Below are 27,091 nucleotides of genomic sequence, written 5' to 3' on the forward strand. Positions count from 1 at the left end.
AGCTGGCTATTCAGGACAAGCATATTTCTTATTTTTTGGCATTTAGTTAAATTGCCTTGCATATTTGAAGACAATTGGTTACAAATTAATTCCATTTAAATAAGCAGTTAAATATGAAATGCTGAATTTGGGACTTGTTAATGCAGGAATATTAATATCCAAAAATGTGAATTCCAGGAAGTAGAGGGACATTATTAAAACTTGACAATTTACAGCAAAATGCCAATTTGTGGTTTGGAGACCGTGGCTTTCTGATAACTGTTAAGTTGCATATCAAGTTAATATTTAGGATTGAGCTTCAAATTGTAGCCCATGGAATCCTAGTAGAGAGTGTTGGGGTGAGGAGGCTCCTTCACTGGGTTAGAAACTCCCAAGGAGGGGAGACAGAGGCTTGGTGCGGGAGGTTGGGCCCACCCTTGCCCACCCTCTGCTTCTAAGAGGTCCCACCCTCACAGGCAGTGGTGGGGTTTTGCTGTTATTCTTGCATGATGAACATATATTTGTCACAGAAAGTGGTGCTAGCTTGAAGGCAAAGATAAGGAATGTCCTAATTTCATTACCCAGGATTAAACCTGTCCACACTGTCTTTTGGACACTCATGTGTGCCTGCATATGTTTGTCCATTTGGAATTCTGTGCATCTGTGTGTGTGTGTGCCTTAGTCAACGTGTGTTCATGTATCTGTGTTTATATGGTTTAGTTCATTCTGTGGGTATGAGGAGATGCCCATCTGAATGTGTACATGTGCATATCTGGGTGACCAGATGCCTTCTAAGTACAGGTGCTTGTGACTGAGTATGTTTGATTGTGTATGTGTTTTGTATCTAGAATAGTCCTTCCTTTGTCTGTGGTTTTGATTTCTGCAGTTTCATTTACCCACAATCAACTGCAATCTGAAAATATTACATAGAAAATTCTAGAAATAATTCATAAGGGTCCAAAATCAGTGCTCATGACAAGTAGGGCAGAGATAACTCTTGCAGGCTCCCATCCCAGCAGATAAACCCTTGAAAATTGCACTAAGGGTGATAGAGTGACAGGTAAGGCCCAGAGAAAGGAGATAGAAAGAGAGGGTGGGCACATAGATACCATACACAGGCCAGGTATCCGAAGCAAGCCGTCTACTGCTGAGCTATATTCTCAGCCTTACCCCGCCTTTCCAAGACGGTATAGCCCAGGGTATCCTCAGGATTTGCTGTCTTCCTGCCTCATCCCCCGAATGGCTGAGATTACTTGTGTCATCATGCCTGGCCAGTTCATAAGCTCATATTGTTCTCAGTAGCATGATCAGATCTTGTTCCACCCCACCTGGGACATGAGTTATCCCTTTGTCAGCTGTCTATGGTATATACATTGCCCACGCATTAGTCTCTTAGCTGGCTTGGTTATCAAGTTGATCATTGTGGTATCCCAGTGCTTTGTTCACGTAACCTTTATTTTACTTAATAATTGGTCCAAAGGACAAGACTAGCGATGCTGGCGATTTTATTACAGCATATTGTTGTAATTGTTCTATTTTATTATTGGTTTTTGCTAACCTCCTACTGTGCTTAATTTATAAATTAAATTTTACCATAGATATGTATGCTCAGGAAAAACCATGCCATACATAGTATTCAGTACTATCTGTGGCCTCAGGCATCCACTGAGGACCTAGGAAGGTGTCTTTTCTAAGATAAAGGTAACATCTGTGTCCATCTGTGTGTAGCTCAGGTGTCTCTTGTCTGTACATGTGTATATCTGTGTCTGTGTGTGTGTGCGTGTTCAGGGATGCACGTGTGTGTGTCTGTGTGTGTGTGTGTGTGTGCGCAGCTGTGTCTGTGTGCAATTATTTTATGCTGGGTCAACTTCTGCTTCTGCATGTACATTTCTGTGTGTCTATGCCCTCTTCTTTCCTAAGCATATTCCTCCCTGCCTTTGTATCTTTTATGCATGCCCCTCTGTGTGTGTGTGTGTGTGTGTGTGTGTGTGTGTGTGTGTGTCCATACATTATGTGAAGTGAGATGCATCTGGTTGTTGAGTAGATAGGCCAGTGTTTTCCCTAAGGTCACAGTGACAGTTGGCAAGGTGGGAGGCAGTGTCTGCATTGTCGCCTTGATTTATGTTACCTGCTGCTCCGTTCTTCACTCTGAGTCACATTGACTGCATGTAGTCTCTTTGATATTTCACAAGTAGGAGTTACTTTCTAAAAAAAGTTTTATTTTTATTTTATGTGTATGAGTGCATGCAAGTGTCCATAGAGGACAGAAGAGGTCATTGGATGCCCTGAACTGGAGTTACAGGGAGTTGTGAACTGCCATGTGGGTGTTGGGAACCCACCTCAGGCCCTTTGCAGGAGCAGCAAGTGCTCTTAACCCCTGAACCATCTCTCCAGCCCCAGGACTTTGATTTTAAAGCATTTAAGTTGACATTGAACCAAGAAGCCTTCCTTGCTTGGGTACTTAGGAATCCCCTCTTCCTGCTATGCCTTCTCTCCTGTCCCTGCTCCTTCGTCAGAGTAAGGCTGCTGACTTTACAACCTGGCATTAGATAGAGTTTTCAGATTCTAGTGATGAGGCCATGGCGAATCCTTGATTTTCAGGAAGTCAGGCTCACTCCCCTGCCCATACCTGTGTGTGGAAGATCTTGGAATCCAGAAGGCTGAAGCCTTGCCAAGGCTCCTCTGCTGAGACCTGGGCCCACTGTCTTTCTGTCTCACCCATAGCTCGAGCTCTGGGTCACTGTCTTGTATCAGAGATGCATGTGTCTGGCCTGAATCTTCTGTCTCCTGGTGTCATCTTTTCAATTATCTTCATCTTCTCAAAGAACAAATTTTGGCTTTGGAGAATTTTCTCTCTTTTTTATTTCATCGACTTGTGCTCATTTAAATTTCCTTTCATTTGTCTAGGTTTTTGTTGTTGTTTCTCTATGTTCTTGGGAAGGAAGAAAGGAATATGGTGTGTGTGAAATTTAGATAACTAATTTTTTTAGGGGTGGAGAGGGTTTGGAGACAGGGTCTCCCTGTAGTCCCAGCTGGCCTGGAACTTACTGTGTAGACCAGGCTGGCCTCCATCTCACAGAGATCTGCCTGCCTCTGCCCCCCTAGCCCTGGGATTAAAGGTATACAGCACCAAGCTTGCCTAGATAATTGATTTTTAATACTCTTTTCTATTGTATACGTTACTTATAGCAATAAAGTTTCCTCTGAATTCTGCTGTATGTAGCTGCATTTCAGGTGTTTTGATATTTTATATTTTTACTTTCTAGTTTTGTTGTGTCTTTTTGGTTTTTATTTATTATTTTTTATTTTATGCATATGAGTGTATTGCCTGCATGTGTGTAAGTGCACCGATGTTGTACAGTACCCTTGGTCAGAAGATGGCATAGGATCCCCTGGAACTGGAGTTACAGATAATTGTTAGCTACCATGTGGGTGCTGGGAACTGAACCTGGGTCCTCTGCAAGAACAGCCAGCGCTCTTAACCGCTGAGCTCTCTCTCCAGCCCCTTGTTTTTGTTTCTGAACAGAGAGTATTCAGACATCTGAACAATTCTAAACAATTGGGATTTTATTATTTCCTTTGTTACTGATTCTACTTTAATTTTTCCATGATCAGTGAGCGTTCTCTGTATCTCAACCCTTTGAAATGTCTTGAAATTTCCATTGTGAGCTCATGATAAATGATGTGTACGTGACAAGAGAGTCCACTCTGCATCTGTGGCGCTGTGTATATAAAGGGGGTCAGACGGGTCCATGCCTGCGTCTTTCCTGCTGTCTCTGCTCTGCTTCCACAAGAGGTACGTGCACATTTGGCTATGCTGCTGCTGGATTTCTCTCCTTTCTGTTCTGTCAGTTGTTGTAAATCAACCTTATTGCAATAAAATTTACATAAAATCCATCATATGTGTAACTCAGTTATTTTAAAAATAATTTTATTATATTCATTATTTGTTATAATTTATTTATTTAAATTGTACAAATGAGCCTTGTTTACATAGTTCCGGTCTAGCCAAGGCTACATAGTGAGATCTGGTCTCAAACAAAACAAAACAGAAAATAGAAAAAGCAAAACAAAATAAAAACCTGTATGATTGAATAGGGCTCAGTATCAACAGTATCAATGTTGGGACCTTTTTATCAACTGAAAGAAACTGCACTCATTTGCAGTCAGTCCTGTACCTCCAGGCCCCTCACTTTAAGCAGCTCCTAACTGCCTCTGCCTCTGTTTTCATCTGCTCTGATCCCCGCTGATAAATGGAATCATTATGCTCATGGACTTTTGCATCAGGCTTCTTTCTCATCATTTTTTGGGCACATGTATGTGTGCGTGTATGTGCATGTATATATGCATGTTTGCAGGTGTGTGAGCATGTATGTACATGCACATATACATATTCATATGTGTATGGGTGCAGTATCTGAGGGGGCAATTTTTTACAAAGGAGTTACAGGCAAACAGTAAATTTCAGCTGTCACTATGTTTGCCTATATGGTCACCTTTACCAGTGCCTCCCCTTTTTACAAGATAGATTTTTATGTTTAATCGTGTGTGTGTGTGTGTGTGTGTGTGTGTGTGTGTGTGTGTCTGAGTGTATAAGTCCATCACACGTGCAATGCCAGCAGAAGCCAGAAAAGGGCATTGGATCCCCTGGAACTAGAGTTCTGGATGGTTGTTAGCTGCCATGTGCATGTTGGGAACTGAACCTGGGTCCTCTGGAAGAGCAACCAGTGAGTGCTCTTTACTGCTAAGCCATCTCTTTGGCCCCATCAGTGCCCTTTAAAAAAACAAACTTAAAATTATTTATTTATTTTTTTGTGTACGTGTGTGTACAGGAAAACTTTCAGGAGTCGATTCTTTCCTTCCACCATATGAGTTCCAGGAACTGAACTTAGGTCGTTGATCTTGGCGGCAAGCACCTTTACCCACTGAGCCGTATTGACCCATCAGTGCCCTTCTTTTCCTCACAGAGACTCGCTTCCCTCTGTAGTGTCCTTTACAGTTTGAAGTAATCCTTTTAGTATTCTTTGTAGGGTATGTGTGCTAGCAATGAGTGTTCTCATTTTTTGGTTGTTTATCTGAGGTGTTTTAATTCTCCTTCAGTTTTTCAGCCATGCAAGGAGACTGTTTATTTTGAAAGGATTTTTCAATAAACATAGTGAGCAAGCTCCAAGCAGCTGTCTGTTCTTCTCTGTCACACTCGTCCTCATAGGAGCTGATGTCTACTTTCTTGTAATCCTTCTTTAGGGCAGCCATAGCTTCCCAGCCTCAGGGAACTCACCCTCCTCCATGCCCTCACTTCATACCACTGTACAAAAGCCTTATTATCAGGCCTTGACCATGGCAGCTGTGTTGCTCAGACATTCTGTGCCTTGGCCAGGTCACTCCCAGACACCACAGTGAGCAAGTGATTGACACCAACCTTGAAGCCCGTGTGGCTCTAGTCCACAAACCGGATGTTGCACTTGGTCTTGATGCAGTGGTGGCATTCACATCCTTGGGCACCACATCTCCATGGTACAGCAGGTAGTAGGTCATTGTACTTGCATGTGCTGGGGTCACAAATCTGGTTGGCAGGCTCAAAGCAGGTGTTGATAATATTTGTCACCAACAGCAATTCCAATAGGCCTTCTTGATATGTAGGAAGTAGTCGTGAGGCTAGGGCACCAGGTTGATCTGGAACACTGTCAGGCTCACATCAAGAGCTACTTCAAAGTGCAGGGTAGCTGTGATGGAGGAGGCAGTTTGGCTGATGAGACAACTGAGGTTGGTGGAGGTTGGGTGCTTGTTGTCCAGGTTGTAGTGCTAAATGTGATATGTCATTGTCCACTATGAAGGCACAGTGTGAGTGCCCCAGGGTGGCGGCGTGTGTGGTCAGAATGGAGTCATAGGGCTCCACCACAGCTATGAACACTTAGGGGGCTGGGTAGATCAGCAGTGGAGTGGAGATGGAGCCAGTGCCCCCTCCAAAGCTGTGGAATTCCAGGAAGTCCTGAAGTCCCAAGCACTCACCAGACAGCTTGCAGATCTGATCCAGTCTGGGACCGAGGATCCCCTTGCCGATGATGTATGTCTGGGCATTGTTCTTGATGGTGGCATCCTTTAATCACAGCGATGAGCTGCTCTGGGTGGAAGAGCTGGAGGTATGGGTCATTTCAGGGTCATCAAATATGGCGGACTCTTAGTCTATAAACGTGTTCTCCAGAACTGGGTTCACAGAAGGTGGTGAAGGAGTTGTCCCTCATACCCGTGGTCTTGTCACTGAACATTTGCCCATGAAGCCTGTGTTCCAGACAGTACAGTTCCCAGCAAGCCTTGCCCATCTGGACACACGGACTGAGATGCATTCATACATGATGAACCCAGGCGGTACATCTCACACAGAGTCTCGGTCAGGGGTCTCACTGAGAACTTTCTCCTTCATGTTTGAAGTAGACCTTTGCTGGAATTCTTGGATGCCATTTTTTTTATTTTTTATTTCAAGGCTTTGAATATTAGCCCACTGCCTCTGGCTGGTATACTTTCTGATGCAGTCTGGCTATTGGTCTTTACATACCAGGATCATATTCTATGAGGTCCCCCTGTGTGTGATGAATTGTTTTGCTCTTAATGCTTGTAAGACACAGAAGCTCCTTGATTTATCACAGTTATATCCCAGTCAGCCTTTTGTAAAGTCAAAAATTATGTTGAAGTATATACCATTTCAGTATAGATGTTCCTTGTTACCTCCCAATGAAAAACTGAAAAATTGGGCTGGAGAGGTGGCTCAGCAGTTAAAAGCACTGGCTGCTCTTGCAGAGGACCTGGGTTTGGTTCCCAGCACCCACATGATGACTAACAGTTGTTTGTAACTCCAGTTCTGGTTGGCTCTGACACCCTCTTCTGATCTCTGTGGGCACTGTGCAACACTGGTGTACTTACAAGATGCAGACAACACACTCATACATATAAAAATGATAAATGTTTTTTTTGCTGGATGTGGTGGTGTATACCTTTAATCCCTGCACTTGGGAGGCAGAAGCAGGTGAATCTCTGTGAGTTCAAGGCTAGCCTGGTCTACATCGTGAGTTCCAGGCCAGCTGCAGCTACAGGGAGACCCTGTCACCAAAAAGACAATAATAATAATAATAAGTGTTTTTTAAAATTTTTATTTATTATTTTATGTGTATGTGTGTATTGCCTGCATGTAGGTAAGTGCACCCGTTTCGTGCAATGCCTGCGGAGGTCAGGAGAGGCTGTCGGATCCCCTGGGACTGGAGTTATGGACAGTTGTTAGCTGCCATGTAGGTGCTGGGATTCAAACCTGGGTCTTCTGCAAGAACAACCAGTGCTCTTAACCACTGAGGCTTCTCTCCAGCCCCATAAATGTTTTTTAAAAAACTGAAAAATCATAAGTTGAAGCACTGGAGATTGAGGCCCATCCATGTATACACTGCCTTTTTGCAGCTTGGTGTGTAGGTGTGGCTCACTTTGAATTTGTGCTCCTTGGAATTTGTTGAGCCTTATGGATATGTAGATTTATGTTTTTCATCAATTTAGTGAAATTTTCAGGCATTTTTCAGATGCTGTTTCTTCCCCCTTTTTCCCTCTCTCTCCTTTCTGACACTCCCACTGTGGTATGTTAGTGAACTTGACAGAAGAATGTCTTCCTAGCAGAGATGGGGCTGCTTTCCAGCCAAAATACTTGTTCTCCAGCCTACTGTATTTAGAGGCTGATCCCAGGCTGCCAGGTGTGCAGGAAGTGAATAGCAGCTTCCTTTCCATCAAGGAATCAGGAAGCTGGGGGGTGGGGGGACTCTTGGTTGTGGCCTGTTAATCTTGAGGAACTTCCTCCTGGAATGTGATAGACCATCTAATGAATAGACTTGGTTTGTTTTCTCTTTATAGATTCAATGTCAACAACACCATTCTTCACCCAGAGATCGTTGAATGGTGAGTACTGCCACGTTGGTTGCTGTTGAGTTCACGTCATGGAGAGGGGAGGTAGTTCTTTCTCCCATCCACTCAGCCAGTCCTTAGAGCTTCCTCCATCAACCTTTTCTGTTTTCAGATAACAATTTTAAAAAATGTATTTATTTTTATTTTACGTGTATGAGTGTATTGCGTGCATGTATATAAGTGCACCAATGTCATGCAGTGCTTGCAGAGGACAGAAGAGGATGTCAGATCCCCTGGAACTGGAGTTAGGAACAGTTGTTACCTGCCATGTGGGTGCTGGATACAAAGCCAGGTCTTCAGCAAGAACAACCAGTGCTCTTAATAGCTGAGCCATCTCTCCAACCCTAATAACATTTTTTTTTTTAAGTTGGTTGGTTAGATTTTTTTTGAAAGACCCCAGGGTCATTTGAATATCAGTTAAATTTCCCTTATCCTTTCTGGGTATTGTGGTGCATTCCTGTAATACCAGCACTCAGGAGGCAGAGGTAAAGCGTCGTGGGTTCAAGACTAGCCTGTATGTAGCAAGACGGTGTCTCGAGGCAAAACCAAAAGCAAAAACTTCCTATCAGAAGTAGAGAGCTAGACAGACAGCTCGAATGGAGGGTAGACAGTTGGAAGGGTCGACATAAGGGCACACATAACCATGGCAAGAAAGGTAAACAGGCTTCCTCAGGTGTCTCCACACCTGTTACCCATGTTCTTTGCTGCTTCTCACTTCCCTAGGCAGCCCTTACCTGCAGCACAGCTGGTCTGTCAGGTGGCTGTAGGGCGAACCTTCTTAGGTTGGGTGTGGCTCCTACAGGCCCTGGAACTTCAGATGCTGATGTGCCATCGGTTTTCTTTCCGAGCCACTGGGCTGTTCTTTGATAGCAACACAATGATTTTTTCTTTGTTGAATGGAGGTACTTATTGTGGAAGTGGAAGAGCAGAAAGGCAAAGCCTTTGCTGCCTCATCGCCCCACGGGGAGGTGTGCAGACGTCTCGCTTCTGATCCTGAGTCTGTGGTGACATTTTCCCACCTAGTTGGGAGGTCTGATTTGGTAGCTTAGAGCTTTAGAGCTGTGTCCTAAAGATGAGTGGAACTCAGCTAGGGGAGACACAAGATGAGGTATGTCAGAGAAATCTAGTGCTGAGGGACTCCTTGTTTGAGGAGATGAGGGAAAGCGTGGTGGCCTGTGTGGCCATGCGGAGCCAGGGAAACAGAACTCCAGAGTGATCTGAGGGTACTGTTGGAGTCCATTTTGACTTTGTCCTGAGAGAAAAGGGAGGCACAGGAAACCTATGAAAGGCTTAGGAGAGTGTAGATCAGGTTTGCATTTCCAACAGTCATTTCAGCCTCTACCTAGACACTCAGCTAGAGGCAGGAGCGGGAACCATTGCCAGTGAGGGGGCTGCTGCTGCAGGGCCCAGGTGGCCATGGAGGCCATAGGCATGACAGCGCTGAGAATGGCAGGTCTGGGACTTGAGTCAGGTGTGTTGAGTCTGAGGCAGGTGCCAGTGGGAGATGGGGCTGAGTTGCAGGTGGAGCTCCAAAACTGTTGACAGGTATTGGTGGTGACCCTCCAGAGATAGAGGCCAGGCTGGCTAGCCTAGCTCTGTCAGCAGCCCAGCCAAGTGCCTGTCACAGCCACACATTCTGTGAGAATGGGGACTCTGTCCTTGGGTTCACAACTGCCTCTTCTTGTTTGTATCAAGTAACCGATGCCTGGCTCTCTGTAGCCTGCGCTCAGCAGAAGAGCAAGTCCTGAGTACTCAGAATAGGCCTGTGTCCACTGTCTGCCTCACTGTGACTTTCCCTCGAGGTCATTGACTGTGAGGAGTGTGTTGGAGACCGCAACTGGGTCGTGCGCTCCAGTGTCTCCCCCCTGAGGGATGAGCCATTAGTTTGTCACTTTGGAGTAAGCTCGCTTTAATTCCGATGACATTTGCAAGGCTCTGAGGTGGAGTCTGCGTTTATAAGAATACCTCTCAACTTTATTAAAGCAAGCAGCAGAAAGGACTTATTTGGCATTTGATGGCAGTAGAACGATTTCAGAAATGTCACATTGTCCTTGCTGCCTCAGGGGTGTGTTTTAATAGCACAGGTCCCAGTCTCTGCAGTGATAGAGTTGCTCTTGGCAGATCCATCATTGCCACAGTTATTGCCCTCCCTGCCAGAACCTGAGGAGGGGTCCTGGGTGGAACAGCAGCAGGTCGTTCCTTTCCCAAAGCAAGTGTGCTTTCTATGATGTGAAATTTCCACTTGGTGTATATTTTGGGGTGCCCAGTTTTGGGTTTTTTTATTGGTTTGTTTGTTTTGAGGGTAACTCAAGGCTGGCCTCAAACTTGAGATCCTCCTGCCTCAGCATCCCCAGTGCTGGAATTATAGCTGCACACCAACACTCTCAGCAGGGCTCCAGATCTTAAATGTTCTGGCTACCTGTTCTGTCTCTCTCTTGTTCTCTCTCTCTCTCTCTCTCTCTCTCTCTCTCTCCCCCCTCTCTCCTCTCTCCTCTCTCCCCTCCCGTCTCTCTCCTCTCTGTCTTGGCCCTGTGGAGGGAAATCCATCAGCTCAGACACAGACACATCAGAGTCCTAATCTCAGTTTGTGTCCCTTGCGAACTCACTGAACTTTTCAGCTTCCATTGCTGCAGCTGTAATTCAGAGACGTGGTCCTGTTTAACTCATGGTGAGGGTGTAAGGGTTTGCCAGCCTGTTTCTTCATGTGCAAAGTAGGTGGGTTGCGCAATGATTGGAAGAGACCAGGGGTCAAATGCTAGTATGTCTTCACACAGACCCTGTTGAGAGTCTGCATGCGGAAGCTCTGTGCTGATGGACACTGAACGCGCTGCTTTGTTTAAAGAGGTTATTACACTCTACTTATCCCCACACCACAGTGAGGAAACTGAGGCACAGAGAAGTTAGTGACTCATTTGAGGAAATACCGTGCACCCAGGGTTTGGGTTCGAGTCTTGTGCAGCCCCTTGTAGCTCAGTGGCGCATCACGGGGTCTGAGACCTGTGGAGCACTGGCTTCTCACAGTTCACTCCCAGTCCGTCTGGAAGCCCAAGTGGTTGGAATACTTGGATTGGCTCTTGGGCTGTGGCCAGAGCATACAGCAGGGGCTGTGCAGGTAAGTATACTACTCCACGTAGTATCTCAGGTCCCGATGAGCCGCCTGGCTGGGGACGTCTGGGGACCAGTCTGATTGCAAGGCAGCAAGCAGCCTCTCCCAGCACGGGAAGCTGTTCTCATTTTTGTTTGGGTATCATTCATTTCCTTTGTGTGACTGTTTTATTGTTTTCCATTCTCTCAAGCAGGGCCTTCTTGATTTCCTGTAAATTCCTCTATAATCGCACTCTTCTCCACAAACACAAGATCATAACCGATCATTTCTTCCCTTGTGCTGGGTATTGCTGCTCAAATGTATGGGTCAAAAGTTGAAACTTAATAAGAGCAGGCGTGTCACTTCCGTAATTTAGGCTGGGGTTCTACTTTGCTGTTCTCCCAGATGATGACACAGATGATGAAACTGATGTGGAGGCAGGGTAGGAAATAAAAGGAGATGCCTTCATTTCTGTCTCATAGCTCAGGCTTGGTGCCGTGGGCTGCAGCTAAGTACCTCTGGAAGTGTCACAGAAGAGTGAACTTCTCTGAGGTTGCATTGCACCTTCTTGGGTTTTAAGTGAGACTATGTTCCTTTGAGTCATAGGCCAGTTTTAGAACTGTTAATTACACTGAGTGAAAGCATCCTGCATGCATTAAAATACAAGCTGTGGGTTACAAAGCTATTTCTGCTCCCCTGCCTGCTGCATGAACAGGAGATGGTGCCCCAGGACCCTACATTCTGGATAGCATTTCCAGAATGGAAGCATTTCCAGAGGAGAAAAGGTCTGCAGCTGATGACCTCGATCTTGGTGTGTGAGGACTGTTCCAGTAGGGATGTTCACCTGTGTCTACAGATGAGCAGATGTTAACCCTTCATTTAAAGACCGAGCCAAAGGGACAGTAGATTCCAAGGCAGAGAGAGAACTTGCCTAGAAGGTGGGAAATGGGGTGGGAGAGTACCAGTGTGCCCTAAGTCCTGGCACAGAGATCCAACCCAAGAAATTAGGTCTGGCCACTTGCCCAGAAGTCAGACAGAAAGGAGTGTATCAGAAAGATGGAGATCAAGGGTCTCAGCCCGTCTCTGGGCACCGGCATGAGCTTTAGGTTTCAATAGAGGGAGGGTTGGGGCAGGAGGCAAGAGATCTTCATGGTTAAGCAGTCTGGGTCCAGAGGTCTTTGTCTCTGTTCTGGTTCTGTAGAGTGATTCAGGAGATGTCTTTAGCACTTGAGGGGACTGTCCAGTTCCCATGAGATGATTCCTCCTGCTACAGGGAGAGGGGATACCCTCACTTTCTTAGTTTTCTCAGTCTTGGGGTTATTGCCCCCATTCGGGGTAATCTGTTTGTAAGGCTCTGCTGCTCTGGAATCCAGGGTGACTACAGGTTTAGGACCATGGCTGTAGGCTTCAAAGTGCCTTTAAGGAGTCATAGGATGTTGTGAAAACTGATGGCACCAAACCTTAGTTGATCTGTGGTTTTGTTTTTGAGGCTAGGTGTCACTATGTAGCCCAGGCTGGCCTCAAACTCTTCATGCCTTCAGCCTTGAAGAGGTGATGAGATAGGTCAGTTTTCCTCACATTTTAGGCACACATTCCTTCAGTGATTAGCATACTAATGTGTGGACCCGAACAGGAATCAGAATGAGACAAAAGGTGCCAGTCTCAGGCCTGCTCCCAGTTACCCACCTGGCATCTAGGCCCAAGCAAGGACCCAGTGCTTTGTAGCAAAACCAGTGTCATAGTGCCTGTTAAATCTACACAGGGGCAGGCACAGCCAGGACATGGTGCAGGTGTGGAGTGGCCCTCCCTCAACTTCTGCCTGTCTCTACCAGCTCCTCTGGGCCTGAGCTGGCTCTGATTTGTTTGGGAGGACTTATTGGTGGGGCCTCCTGAGGGTATGTAATTCCAGCCAGCTCTTTTCTCCTCTGTCCCTTCTGTTCAGCAATTTTATTCTTTTTATCACTGTCTCCAGTGTGGAAGGTATGTTGGGGCAGGGCCCGGGGAGTCCTTTGGATTGAACTCCTGCCTGCCTGGCTCCGGAATAACCATTCCCTGCACATTCATCTCCAGGAGAGATGGGACTCCTGGCCCTTTAAATGGATTTTATTCAACAAGGTGGCACTTTGATGCTTAGAGACTGATTTGGGAAATACTTCATCCTGTCTTGCGACTATTTTAATCAGTGGTGCATTCAGCCCTCAGTTAATTGATGTCTTAATCCTGGGTTTAATGCCCAGAGGCAGTTTTGTGACCTGTGAATATTTAAGGCAGGAAAAAAAAATTGCACAAATAAATCTCTGCCTAGTATAGTTTTTGTCAGTTCAGGCCAGTAGCCAGAGACTGGTTTTGGTTCCAGGGTGAGGCCTTTGATCCATCCCCATGCATACAGTGGTAACCTCTGTACGTACGTGTCTATGTGAGTAATGGTGTGCCAGTGTGCTGTTGCTGAGCTTCCCACCCAGCTGTTCTAGTTAACTTTAATTGTCAACCTGACACAGCCTAGAATCACTTGAAAAAAGTCTCAATTGTGTAATTGTCTTTATCAGGTTGATCACTGGATGTGTCTTGTTTGCCTTAATTGATGCAGGAGGCCCCAGCCCATTGTGGACAGCACCACTTCCTGGACTGGTGGTCCTGGGCTATATCAGAAAGTAAGCTAAGCAGGAGCCTGAGAATGAGCTAGCAAGCCCCATTCCTCCATGGTCCCTGCCCTGACTTCCCTCAATGCTGGATTCTGACCTAAGTGTAAGCCAAATAAATCTTTCCTCCCCCAAGTGTTTTTTGGGGAGTGTTTTGTTACAGCAACAGATTGAAACTAACAGCCATTGTTTTGTTGTTATTGTTTTCTTTTTTCTTTCTTTCTTTAGCCCCAGCTGTCCTGGAACTCACTATGTTGACCAGGCTGATCTTGAACTCACAGAGATCCACCTGCTTCTGTCTCCCGAGTGCTGGCTTTAAAGACATGTGCCACTGTTGTTGTTTTCTGTGCCTCAAATTCAAGTTCCTCATACATCTAACTCCCAAATCCTCAGGTTACAGGTATATGGCCTCATACCTGGCTTGTTGCTGCCTTTCTGTGTGAGCAGCCCCTTGGGTGTGACAATGATCACCCATGACTGAGACTGAGCAATACCAACAATCCCCAGCCACGTCTCCCGTCTGAAAACCTGAGCTGCCTTCTGCACCAGCTTCATATAGGGCTTGTGTTTTAACCTGAACCTTGGTCCTCTGTTCTTTCTTGGAGGAGGTGGTCTTGTCCTCTCATGGGGATCAGTCTGACAGATCATATTTCCAGCAGCTATCTTATACCTCCTTGGACTGATGAGGCTGATGAGCCTACCATTGAACATCCCTCCCTCAGGCACAGTGGGTTTACAGAGCACAGAGTCCCATTCCATTGCCCTGTTTGCTCAGGCGTGGCCTCATCACCTGGAGGAGAAGCCTGCAGCCTGCTGGACAGACTTAGCATTGTCTGTAGCAATAGAAGAAACCGTGTCTGAGCTTGTTTTAGAGTTAACCAACCAGGTTAATGACCCTCCTTGCCCGAGACTGCAGGCCACAGTACTCATGGGATGTAATTGGTCAAATCAGTACATGCAGATTAAGTCAGGTCAAAGCCCAGTCAGGCCTCTGAGAACTGCCTGATAGTTTGCCCTGTTTTATTTTGGTTTTGCTTTTTTGAGAAAAAGTATCTCTATGTAGCTCAGGTTGGCCTCAGACTCCCATCTTTGTGCTGTACTCTCCTGAGTCTGGACCATAGCTAGATTTTTGTTGTTGTTGTTTTATTTTTGAAACAGGGTCTCCCTGTAGCCCTAGCTGATCTGGAACTCACTATGTAGATCAGGCTGGTCTCAATTGCACACAGATCAACCTGCCTCCTGAGTGCTGGGATTAAAAAGGCACGCACCACCACACCAGGCCTAGATTTTTTTTTTTTTTTTTTTAATGAGACAGGAAAAAAAAGAAGAAAGAAAAAGTCCTGGGCAAACCAGTTAGAGATCTGATGTGTTAAGTAAAATCGGGAAAAAAGCAGGGTTCTGAAACTTGCTGTCTAAATACAAGCTTAGATGCTGCTCAGGATAGTATCCTGTGGGATCCAATTTTAACTTCTCTTTGGCCTGGTGAAAGGAGTGATCTTCTCTCTGCTGGGAGGAGCCGGGGATGGGATATGAAAGAATTAAGGGCTCCTGAGGGTTCTAGCCTGGGCCTCTTCCTCTGTAAGGAGTTCCCAGGAGGCATTACCAGCCTGACAGGCTGAGCAACATTCCACCAGGCCTCCTGGACGCCACTGGCTCCAGCTGGGACTGAAGAGGTACTAACTTGGGCAAGGGAAGGCCATAGCCTCTTTTTTGTCACCACCCTCAAGGCAAGAGACAGGGTCTTACTATGTAGCCCAGGCCACCCTCAAATTTAGGATTTTCCCACCCATGCCTCATGAGTGCTGGGATTACAGGGTCTCTCTTTCTCTCTCTCTCTCTCTCTCTCTCTCTCTCTCTCTCTCTGTGTGACCATGTCTGGCAGGTAGGGGTGTGTGTGTGTGTGTGTGTGTGTGTGTGTGTGTATGTGTTTATGTGGGACCATGTCTGGCTCCTCTTTTTCCCAAAGGGAGGCCATTGGCACTCCTGCTGGAAGTGAGCTGTCTCCAGCTTGGGTGTGCAGTCCTCTCTTGTCCAGATCGTGCTGGTGAGCTATAGATTTCCACATGTCTGCTCTGAGCCAGGCATATCTCTACCCTGTGGCCCCCTACCCTGCAGGGCCACTCCAGCCTTTTAAAGGACACGTCAACAAATTATCAGTAAAACAGCTCTGGGAGAATTCCTCTACTACCTGGGAAGGGACTTGAAGGGATTTGGCCTAGGGTCCAGGATGGGAGAGCCTTTCAAAGCCTGAGTTTCCTGGGAGCTGGAGGCTGGATGAAACAAAAGGAGCTGGTTCCAGGTAGAGGAGAGAGGAGGGTGCAGGTGAGTGTGGGAGGCCTAGCCAGGATTATGGTGTTTTTCCTTCATCCTGAGGATACCTAGGGGCCACTGAAAGGTGAATGAGAAAGAGACTCGCCCTTCCCCACCAAGATCACCATTTGTTGTTCCCAGCTGAGCAGGCAGGGCTGAGCTGACAGAGGCTAGAGAAAATGGGGTCTAGATAGAGAAAGGGAGGGTCTGGGAGAGGTTCTGCAGGTGAAGGGCAGCCTTGGATCACAGGTCAGATGTGAGATGATAGAGCAGAGGGAAATGTGTAGGATACTGTCTGCTCTGTGTCTGCCTTCAGCAGCAGGAGTGTTGTTCATAGAGTCCAGGATACGATGGGAGTTCTCAAATGCTGGGCCCTAGGCACTGGGGACATTCAAGGAAGAGAGAACCCAGCCCAGAGGCCTGCTTCAGAGACAGGGAGCAAACGCATAATGCAAAGTGGATGGGGGACCGGAGCGCAAAAGAGGATGACCACACCCACTGGTGAGCCCTGAGTTCTAGGGGCTGTGAGAGGAGGACTGACAGGGTAGGGTGCAGGGAGGCCAGAGAGATAGAAGGAGAGGGGAAGGAGCAGAGGTTCACAGTGAGTGCAGAAGCTGCTCTGGAGGAATTTGGCTGGAAGAGGAGGGAGTGAATGTGGGAGATTTTGCTGCAAGAGGAGCCAGTTACAGTGGCCCTGGAGCTGCATGTAGGCAGCAGGTATGGTGCACAGAGCTGTGAGCCCAGAAATCCTGCTGAGGCAGGAAGATCCAAAGTTCAAGACCCACCAGGGTGCAGCTGGGCAGGAGCAACAATGGTTGACAATGACTAAACACTTTAAAATACCTACTGGATAGGGCTTCCAATGTTTTTAACATAAAGAAATGCCATATGGCCAGGTGCACTAGTGTACACTTGTGATCCTAGCACTTAGAAGGCAGAGGCAGAATGATTCCAAGTTCAGAGCCAGCCTGGGCTACATAAAGAGTTCATGGTCAGCCTGGCCTTCATAGCAAGACTATCTCAAAAGCCAAAAATGATATACTCATTACGTTGTATTGAAATTCCTCACCGTATCCCATAAATATGTACAGCTTATGTGTCAATTTAAAATATGTTAATAAGACTAGAGAGATGATTCCATGGTTAAGAGAACTTGCTACTCTTACAGAGGACCTGGATTCAGTTCCTAGTGCTCACATCAGGTGGCTCACAACTACCTATATTTGCAGCCCCAGGGTATCTTGATGCCTGTGAGCATCTGCATGCACATGGGGCACATTCATACACTCAGGCACACATATATACACATAAATAAGTAAATCTTTAAATATGTTAATAAGGAAATCTGTTTTTTTGTCTTTTTGAGACAGGGTCTCCCTGTAGCCCCAGCTGTCCTGGAACTCACTATGTAGACCAGGCTGGCCTCAAACTCAAAAGATCTGCCTGCCTCTGCCTCCCAAGTGCTGGGATTAAAGGCATGTATCACCACACCTGGCAGGAAATCTGTTTTTAATGACAGCTTTTAAAAGATTTTATTTTATATGTAATGAGTGTTTTGACTTCGTGTGTGTATTTAAGTGGACTGCATGTGTGCCTGGTGCCCACAAGTGTCAAAGAGGGCATTGAATCCCCTAGAACTGGTGTTAAGGATGGATGTTAGCTGCCATATGGGTGCTGGGAACTAAACCTGGGTCCTTTGGAAGAGCAGTAAGTGCTCTTAACTGTTGAGCCATCTCTGCAGCCCTGGGAAATCTATTTTTCAAATTTTATTTTTATTTTATATGTGCAAGTGTTTTGCTTGCATGTGTGTATTTAAGCACACCACATGTGTTGCAATGCCCACAGAGGCCAAAGGTGGGCATTGGATCCCCTGGAACTGAAATTACAGATGGTTGTTAGCCACTATGTGGGTGCTGGAAACTGAACCTGGGTCCTCTGCAAGAGCAGCCAGTGCTCTTAACTGCTGAGGCATCTCTCCAGCCTTGGAAATCTATTTTTTTAAAAAGTTAGAAAGTACTTATTTTCTAACTGAGATGACTGCTGAGATGACTCAGCCGTTAAGAACACTGACTGCTCTTACAGAGAATCCAAGTTTGAGTCCCAGCACCTACATGGCAGCTAACAACCATCTGTAACTCCAGTTCCAGGAGCTCCAACGCCCTCTTCTTACCTCTGCAGGGGTTGCACGACATGGGTGCACTTACATACAGGGAGGCAATACATTCATACATAGAGAATAAAAATGATAAATAAAAAATGCTAATTAAGTAGGCATTTCTCCTGGATGTTATGACATTTTCTTACCCATAATCTTTAGTCAACTTCCTGTCACTTTGCAAAATACCTGAGACAGTCAGCTTTAAGGAGGAAAGGTCGGTTTGGGCTCCCTGTCTTCAGAGGGTTTGGTCCATTGTGGCTCCAGGTCTGCAGTGAGGAAGTACACTGTGGCCGCTGTGTATGGTGGAGGAGAACTCAAGCCAGGGGAAATGAGGAATGGTGGCATCCTAGTTGCCCCTTCATGCCACAACCCAGTGAACTAACTTCCTCCAACTCTGCCCTACCCCTTAGAGATTCTACCATGTCCCCATAGCCTTACATGCCGCTGTCTTCAGGCTTTGGTACTTGGCCTTTTGGGCACAGTTAAGGTTCAGACTGTATCCCTGACTGCTGAAAAGGTGGCTGGCTGTGCTACCAATGTTCCACCTTCTGTTTTCACATTGGGTGTTTAGCTTGCTCTTCTTTCTCCCTATTTCCTACAGACTGGAAATTAGATCTCTAACAGCACTGTAAGTGTAGAGTATTTGTTAGAATATACTATAGTTGATATGTATTTCTTGGTGCACTACGTTAGGATACAAATAATTCTTACTTGACCTACCATCAGTGATGTTAAATTGGCCAGGAGGCTCCAGGTCCCCCTCGAACAGGAAGGTAATGTGTGCAGTGTTGCTTTGATACCATATAAATTAAGGTCACTTCTGGGCATTGATATTTAAATTAGAGTTCTGTTTGCCTTTTTCTTCTCTTATTGAGAGGCGGGGAAAACATGTGTCTTCTTTACTGCATGACTAAGAGTTTTTAAACTTCTTGTGTTTCTGTGTGGAAATGAACCCATCCCATCCTCATGGATGTTCTCAAAGCCACCATATGCTTCAAGAACTGATCTACAGATTGTTTCCTAGACTTGGTGACTAGCACATCCTGGGCTGCTTTTAATTATACTTTTAGACCAGTGGCACTTTCTAAAAATATCCCAGGGACTGGAGAGATGGCTCAAGTGGTCAAGTGTGTACTGCTCTTACAGAGAACCTGAATCAGCATCCATGTCAGGAGGCTCACAATCACCTGTAACTCCAGTTCCAGGGGATCTGATGTCCTCTTCTGACTTCCACAGGAAACTGTATTCATGTGCACATACCCACACACAGGTGCATGCACATAATTAAAAATAATAAAAATAAAAATTTAAAATACCTATTACATCCTGTCGTCATCTTTATTAGATTCTCTAGCTCTCCTATCTCTCTCCTGAAATAGTTTTCCCATTTCTGAGGGTTTTTTAAATTTATTTTTATTTTATGAGTGTTTTGCCCTGGAACTGTATTCATGTGCACATACCCACACACAGGTGCATGCACATAATTAAAAATAATAAAAATAAAAATTTAAAATACCTATTACATCCTGTCGTCATCTTTATTAGATTCTCTAGCTCTCCTATCTCTCTCCTGAAATAGTTTTCCCATTTCTGAGGGTTTTTTAAATTTATTTTTATTTTATGAGTGTTTTGCCTGCATGTATGTAAGTGCCCAGGTGTGGTGTATGTGTGTAGTGTCCACAGAGGCCAGAAGAGGAACTGGAGTTAGGATGGTTCTTAGCTACCATGTGGGTGCTAAGGACTGAACCCAGGAACCCTGGTCCTCTGGAAGAGTGAGTCATACTCTTAACTGCTGAACCATGTCTCCAGCCCCATGTCTGAGTTTTTGAATGATTGAAAATGACTGTTAGGTTTGATCGGTAGTTTGAGTGTAGAGACCTGGTTTTGTGTGGAGTATAAGGACAAAGGAGCCATTGAGACAGCGTGGGTGGGTGGTTCCGCCTTTGACATTGTTTTGGCTAAGTTTCTGTCTCCTTGCCTATAAAATGGGGGCGATCATGCCTTCTCAGGTTGGGTTCTCTGGGAAGCCAATCTCTGAGACGTGGGTAGGAAGTGTACTGAGGAGCACTCTTAGTGAGGACATAGGCCTGGGCTGGGCTGCAGACACTGGTTTGTGGGAAGCTTTGTAGCTGGAGTGGCCCACCACCAACATCCCCAATTGAAGTAAGGGGCTGGCAGTCTTCTAGAGAAGACTGGGTGTCTTCATGTTCTCTGCTGCTGGGAGATGAGACCATGGGCCTGAGGAGGTGAGCAGGGCAAAATAGCCAACATCTGCTCCATTCAGGGCATCTACATGAACTGGACCCCTGCCAATGGCAGTTTAGGAAGAAGGAGGCTGTGTTTGCTTTCTGAGGTTTGTCTGCTTTGTGTTGTAAATACTAATGTTTGGAAATAAAGTCATCCACTATGTCCATGAGTTCCTTTAACCACAGTGGGGAACAAAATTCCAGAAAGCTCCAAAAATCAATGCTTGGGTCTATGGAGCCCTAAGCACCATGCTGAATTCACATAAATGAAGTGTATGGGAAGGTCCTGGTCTAACCTCTGCTATTCCACCGACTCTCAGTCCTGCTCCAGCACTGGTATATTGCATTCTGCCCACCCCACACCTGTGTCCTGTGCTTTGTAGTTAGGCCTGCAGTGACTGCAGCTGTACTTGGGTTTGTCACTTTTGCATTGCTGTGACCAAAATACCTGACAGAGCAACTGACGGGAGAGAGAGGAGACTTGTGTGGTTCCTGTTGTAGAGGTTCAGTCCACAGTTGTTTGGTCCCACACTTTGGGCAGAGGAGAGCTGTTTGTACGTGCAGAGCCCTCTTCTTGTCATCGTTCCTTAGACAGTACAGCATAGTAACCAATTGCACAGCATTTACTTTGTATTAGGTGAGGTTAGTCATCCAGCAATGATTTAAAGTATACAGGAAGATGTGGGTAGGCTCTATGCAATCTGTGGATTTGGTTATAATGGGGGTCCCGGAATCAATCACCCAGAAATACTGAGGGATGGTGGTTTTGTTTCTGTGAGAATCAAGGCAGCCTGTCTAAGGCCAACAGAGGCTGTGCCTGTCTTCAAGAGAGCAGTGTGGCTAAGGCTGCAGCTCCAAGCTTAAAACTCGACTTGAGGACCAGATACTGCTTTGCCCATGTGCCAGGCACTGCTCCTGGTGCTTTAAAGATGCAAGTTTGTGCATTTTGGAGAGTTCAAGGCCAGCTTGGGCTACAAGAGTGAGACCCTATCTCAAAAAAAAAAAAAAAAAAAAAAAAAAAAAGCCTATGAGCAAGGACTGTTATTGAGGCACACAGTAGGATCTACTGGGAAGCCATAGACCTGCAGGTAGAGCCCTGGTCTATCTCTGGGCCAGCATGTATGATACTGTTACTAAATGCCCGTGGGCCTGGTATTAGTTACTTCAAATGGGTGGAAGTCAGAAATAAATATTTATTCCTTTTATGTGAATCTTGGGGATAAGACTGAATTTAGGACAGGAAACTGGTAGGCGTATTACTAGAAGTCAGCTTTGAGACCCCTGAGCACTCTTGCCATTTGGTTGTAGGAGAGTCCTTGGAGTCCCCTGCTGTTGTGCTCATCCCTGCCGCTCTCCTCTTTTCTTCCCCCAGTTTCCTGGTTCTCTCTGCAGATCAGCTGTTTCCATATCTACCTGCACACAGGGTAGAAAAACCCATGGTCCCACTCTGTCTTTAGCCACCCAACCCTGTCTTGGTTAAGGGCCTGCGTCACAGGGTGCAGCCGGGCTGCCCCAAGGGCTAGAAGGTGGAAGGAGCCGAGAAGTACCTTCAGCCAATGGGGCAGAGTCCTGAGGGGTGGGTGCACCCCGCAGATTAAGGTCCAACACGTTTGCCATGTAGGTTTTGTTCCCATTCTATGAATGAGGGAACAGAGCTTGGGCACTGCAGAGACTGGGCATCCCCTGCCACCCACAGCAGCTGCCAGCTCTCGTCTCTGCATACTGCCTGGCTGTGACTGATGTTAGGACAAGGTGGGCAGCTGCTTCTCCCCCTCTTCTCCAGCAGGTTTTCTTCAGACAACTCAGGTCATTGCATCACTGTGGGTCTTGGGCCTCTTTGATCCTGTGTAGCCACAAGCAGCCCTAGTTCCCAGGGGCCGTGGTTGGTTCCCCAGAAGGTTCAGTCCCTGCCACAGACTTTCCATTTTCTTTTTCTCCTCTGCAGCAGAGTGTTCAAAACAGACATGGAGCTAGAGGTTTTACGCTACACCAATCGGATCTCCAGTGAAGCCCACTGCCAGGTGAGTTGGATAATACTACACGGGTAGTAGAGACTTTTCTTATCACTGTGACCAAACACCTGACAAAAAGCAACTTAAGGGAGGAAGGATTTATTCTGGCTCACAGTCCATCATGGAGGAGTGCTGGATAGCTCCATGGAGGTAGCTGTAGAGGCTGGCTTACATCTCAGCCAATCAAGGAGAGCAACTGGGGTAGAAGTGGAGCTGGGCTTTAACCCTTATGTCCAGTTCAACAGCCACCACTTCCTTCAGCTAGGTCCCCCCCTTCCTGAGGGCTCCACAATCTCCCCACATAGCTAGGCCCCCCTTCCTGAGGGCTCCACAATCTCCCCACACAGCTAGGCCCCCCTTCCTGAGAGCTCCACAATCTCCCCACACAGCTAGGTCCCCCCCTTCCTAAGGGCTCCACAATCTCCCCACACAGCTAGGTCTCCCTAATGGCTCCCACAATCTCCCTACATAGCACAACCTGTTGGGGACCAAGTGTTCAGACACACCAGGCTGTGGGGGACATTTCACATCCAAACCATAACAGGCAGCATCTCTGAGCATGGGGTGTGAGGGAGGATGAATGGTTGTGGCCAGGCTCCAGTCCTCAGAGACCACATGAAAGCAGGAGGCTTCACCAGCATTTCTCTCCTTCTTAGTAGGTGCAGGGCAGGGATGGGAGCGACTCTGCTCCCTCTCCTCCTCCCTTAAGGCACCATCTTCATGAAGATCCTGGGCACCAATCCTGAGGGATTATCCCAACCAAATGGCCCCACTTCCAAGAGGACAGTGTTCTCCTTCCTTGCATCCTGCCACTTCCCAGCTCATTGCAAAGCATCTGTTGTCTGGAACTATAATTCCAGCTCGTTTATTACTACCATCCCTGTCTTCTCTTTTCTCTTTTCTCTTTCTTTTTGTTTTTGAGACAGGGTCTCACTAGATAACCAGGCTGGCCTGGAACTCACTAGATAACCCAGGCCACCTTGAAGTTATGATCCTCCTACTTCTACCTCCACGGTGCTGGTATTACAGGCATGTTTCACCAGACCCAGCCATCATCCATTTTCCAAAACCATCTTCACAGGGAAATAAGGAAGCAGGTATTTCAAAAGCCATTCAGGGTGCCTAGGGTAGCCTGGTGCTGGCTTCATCAGACTCAGGTGGCTTCATAATCTCTTATCCTAGCTAATTTTCCATTTTATGAAAATTAGGCAAATAAAAACCCTTTCTTAACATTAGGGATTCACCAAACATCTTGGCCAAATCTTTTGTCTTTCAGCTGCTCGCTGCCTGTAGGCTGTAGCTCAGCCTGCATTTATCACCTTCCAAATGAAAGTACTCCACAGTGGTTTAAATAAACTCTGTGGATCTTGGAGCTTTTAAAAGGTCCAATTTGTCACATTTCTATACCACTCTGTGCATGTATCACCCCCCCCTTTCCCCTCCTTTTTTAAAAAGAGGAGCTTTTGAAAAATTGCTGTACATTATTTATAAGGCTGTGTTACTTCTCTGCTTAATACAGATGTCTTTGCTTAATATCCATCCTCCAGGTAATGAAGGCCGTAAAAGTGGGAATGAAGGAGTATGAGATGGAAAGGTAAGCTGTGTCTCTCTGGGTAAAGATTAAAATGTAAAAACCAGTAATTTATGTTCCCTGAGCAAGTAACAGATGAGGGATCACGGCGCTGTGGCAGATCGAGTGGGGATTATGAGCAGCACTGGGGTCCCAGGCAGAGATTATGGTCCCTCAGATGGTGGCCACCTCCCTGGCTCCTGGCAGAGTGTTTGATGGTAATGGTCTTTGATGACTTTCCAGGCTGGATTAGTGCCCCATCATTCTACTCTTGGACTTTGTTTCTGCAATTTGTAGGAAACTTTACCAAATAGCTGCTATTGTGCCCGAGAAAGCTGCTAGTAGAACAGCTTGCCATTTTTATGTGTAAACACTGCCATTACATCTGCTGCGCTCAGGCGACTGGGTCGAGGATGGTTAAGTGGCTCATAAAGCGCCCGGAGAGCCCCCTCGGCCTTCAGCTCCAATTAGGCCTGCTGTGCGGCTGGCGCACCCAGGTACTTCTCAGGGCTGCTCTGCTGTGCTCCAGGACCTGGGGGTCAGCTTGCAGCCAAGGGCTCAAGGAAGTTCTCGACTGAGGCCGGACTCCCCATCCATGTCCTGGGTCTCCCACCAGTGACCAGATCGCATAGAAGCTCTGGGAAGGTGAGCCTGGAGAGCTGCTCTTCCCCCGCTCTGCACCCCAGGTTTTCCTTTCCTACCTGGCCTTGTGAGAGCTTGATGCTGCCACCCCTTCCCCACTTTGGCCCAAGTTCACCCCTCAGGTTGCCCTCAGGCCTGTTCTATCTAGTTCTTTTTCTCTATTACATTTTTGACTGTGGTATGTCTCCCAAGGGCCCATGCACTGGAAGCTTGGTCCCAGGTGTGTTGATGTGAGGGTGATGAAACCTTTAAGGAGTGGAGCCTAGTGGGAGGCCCTTTTCGTCATTGGGAGTTCTGTACTCGGAGGGTTTAAGGTAGTTCTTGTGGAACCTTGAGTTGGTTCTTGAGAAAAGATTGTTTTGAAAAGAACTAGCCTGGCTCCATCTAGTTTCTCAGACTTTTTCAGAGCTGTAATAAACCTGATCTTGAACTTCTGGCCTTCAAAACTATAAGCTAAACAAACATTGTTTCTTTAAAAAAATTTTTAATTAATTAATATTTTTATTAATTTTATGTGTATGAGTATTGCCTGCATATATGTAAATGCACCTGTGTTGTGTAATGCCTGCGGAGGTCAGAAGAGGGCGTTGCACACCCTGGAATTAGTGTTACAAAAGGTTGTTAACCACCACATAGGTGCTGGGAACTAAATCTGCAAGAGCAGCCAGCGTTCTTAACCACTGAGACATCTCTCTAGCCCTTTATTTTTCATATGTAAGAATGTTTCCCATGCATGTATATAAGTGCACCATGTGTATGCAGTGCCTGCAGAGACGAGAAGAGGGTGTCAGATCCCCTAGAACTATAATTATGAATGGTTGTTAGTGGCCATTGGGTGCTAGGAACCGAACCCAGGTCCTCTGCAAGAGCAGCTAGTGTTGTTAAACACTGAGCCATCTTTCCAAGCCCCTCTTTTCTTTATAAACTAGCCTGCCTTGGATATTTTGTTCTAGTAACAGAGAAAGGATTAATGTGCCATCCCTGCCCTTCTGGCCTTGTGTCTTCATCCGTATCCGTACAAATAGCAGCAGTGAGGCTTAGGTGGGGCATTGGCCAACATGACATACCTGTGTCTGTACTTCTCTCTTACCCTGGCAAGAAGAAGTTAAAAGTGACTTTCCACAGCTGCTGTGATTTCCCAGGAAGGGGCTTGTAACTAATATCCATCAGAGTTGCTGCTTCCTCTTGCTGAGGAGCTGGGGGAGGGTACGCAGAAGCTGTCCCAGACTTTGCCTCCACAAAATGGAAGGTAGGCAGTCTCTGTGGTTGCAAGTCACATGGTCTCACCCCCACCTCTTCAAAGATCTAGGATGGGAAGAGAGCTATAGGGCCAGCCTAGGGAGGTGGGCTGGGCAAGCAGTCCCTCAGACTGGCAGTGCCCCAGAAACCTGTTCTCAACTGAGTTGACTCATAGTGACCCATAACAGATGCCTCAAATAAAAATAACCAAGAAATCAGAACACAAATAGCTTATCTCAGCAGGGCACCCGAAGTCTGCTGCATCCAGGCCCTGCTTTATGCCCTGAGCTGCAGGGAGTCGGCTCTGGAGTGGCCTCTGTCTAGAAGGGGCCCTGAGATACCCTCCTGTCTGTGTTTCTGAACCTGACCTTCTGCAGCCAGTAGGCAGAGCTGCATGGACTCTGGGTTGATCTCAAGGAATGCCTTAATATAACAGAAGGTTTTTTATCTCCTGCTTACTGGGAAATGTCAAAAATCTGAAAAAGTAGAAAGGCATAATGAAGCTCCTGTCCAGTTTTTTTGTTGTTGTTGTTTTGTTTTGTGTTCGCATTTTGGTTTGCTGGCGTATTTGAAAAGCTTAGACATCATGTCATTTTCCTTGTAAATATTTCAGGAGGCATCTCAGCTGATGAGAGTTTTTTCCTTTACACAACCACCCTGCCATTATCCCATCTAACCAAATTAATGGTACAGTCGGCTCTCCGTATCTGAGTGTTCCGCATCACGAATTCAGCCAACTGCCAACCGTGGCTCAAACTTTTTTTTTTTACAAATTCCATCTGTAACTGAACACACACAGACTTTCCTTGTCATCTTTCTCTAAACCATGAAGTATGACAACTCTTGACATTGTATTAGGCTTTATAAATAGCCTCAAGATGAAGTGGGGTCTGGGGGTGTGGCATCTATGCAAATGCTCCATCCTTATGGGGGTTTGAGCATCCATGGAGGTCAGTTGGTATCAGAGGAATCTTAGAACCAATCCCTGTCCTCTACTGAGGGATTTCTTTTTTAAAACTTATCTGTCTGTTTATTTAGTATATGTGTGTATGTACGTAGACACATGCATGCCATAGCACACACATGGAGGTCAGGGGACAACTTAAAGGTGTTGGTTCTTTCCTTCCACCATGTGAGTGTTAGGGATTGAACTCAGGTCATCAGACTTGGCAGCAAGTGCCTTTACCCACTGAGCCACCTTGCTGGCCCTGACTGTAATTTCTTAACAGTATCATTCACCAGTCAGTATTGATATGAAACTGTCTCTTTGAAATTG

The 27,091-nt window shown here is 46.3% G+C and overlaps 1 protein-coding gene across 1 annotated transcript in view; it reads left to right on the forward strand.

The window, feature by feature from the left end:
- Positions 1–27,091, forward strand: part of Pepd (peptidase D) — a 142,948-nt gene that overhangs the window by 36,118 nt on the left and 79,739 nt on the right. Inside the window, exons 7-9 of the mRNA XM_008839452.3 lie at positions 7,864–7,908; positions 22,298–22,373; positions 23,912–23,958. Coding sequence (XP_008837674.1) covers positions 7,864–7,908; positions 22,298–22,373; positions 23,912–23,958 — 168 coding nt within the window. The remainder of the gene's footprint in view (positions 1–7,863; positions 7,909–22,297; positions 22,374–23,911; positions 23,959–27,091) is intronic.

This window comes from Nannospalax galili, unplaced genomic scaffold, assembly GCF_000622305.1.
Source record: "Nannospalax galili isolate Female #2095 unplaced genomic scaffold, S.galili_v1.0 scaffold159, whole genome shotgun sequence".
Taxonomy (NCBI): domain Eukaryota; kingdom Metazoa; phylum Chordata; class Mammalia; order Rodentia; family Spalacidae; genus Nannospalax; species Nannospalax galili.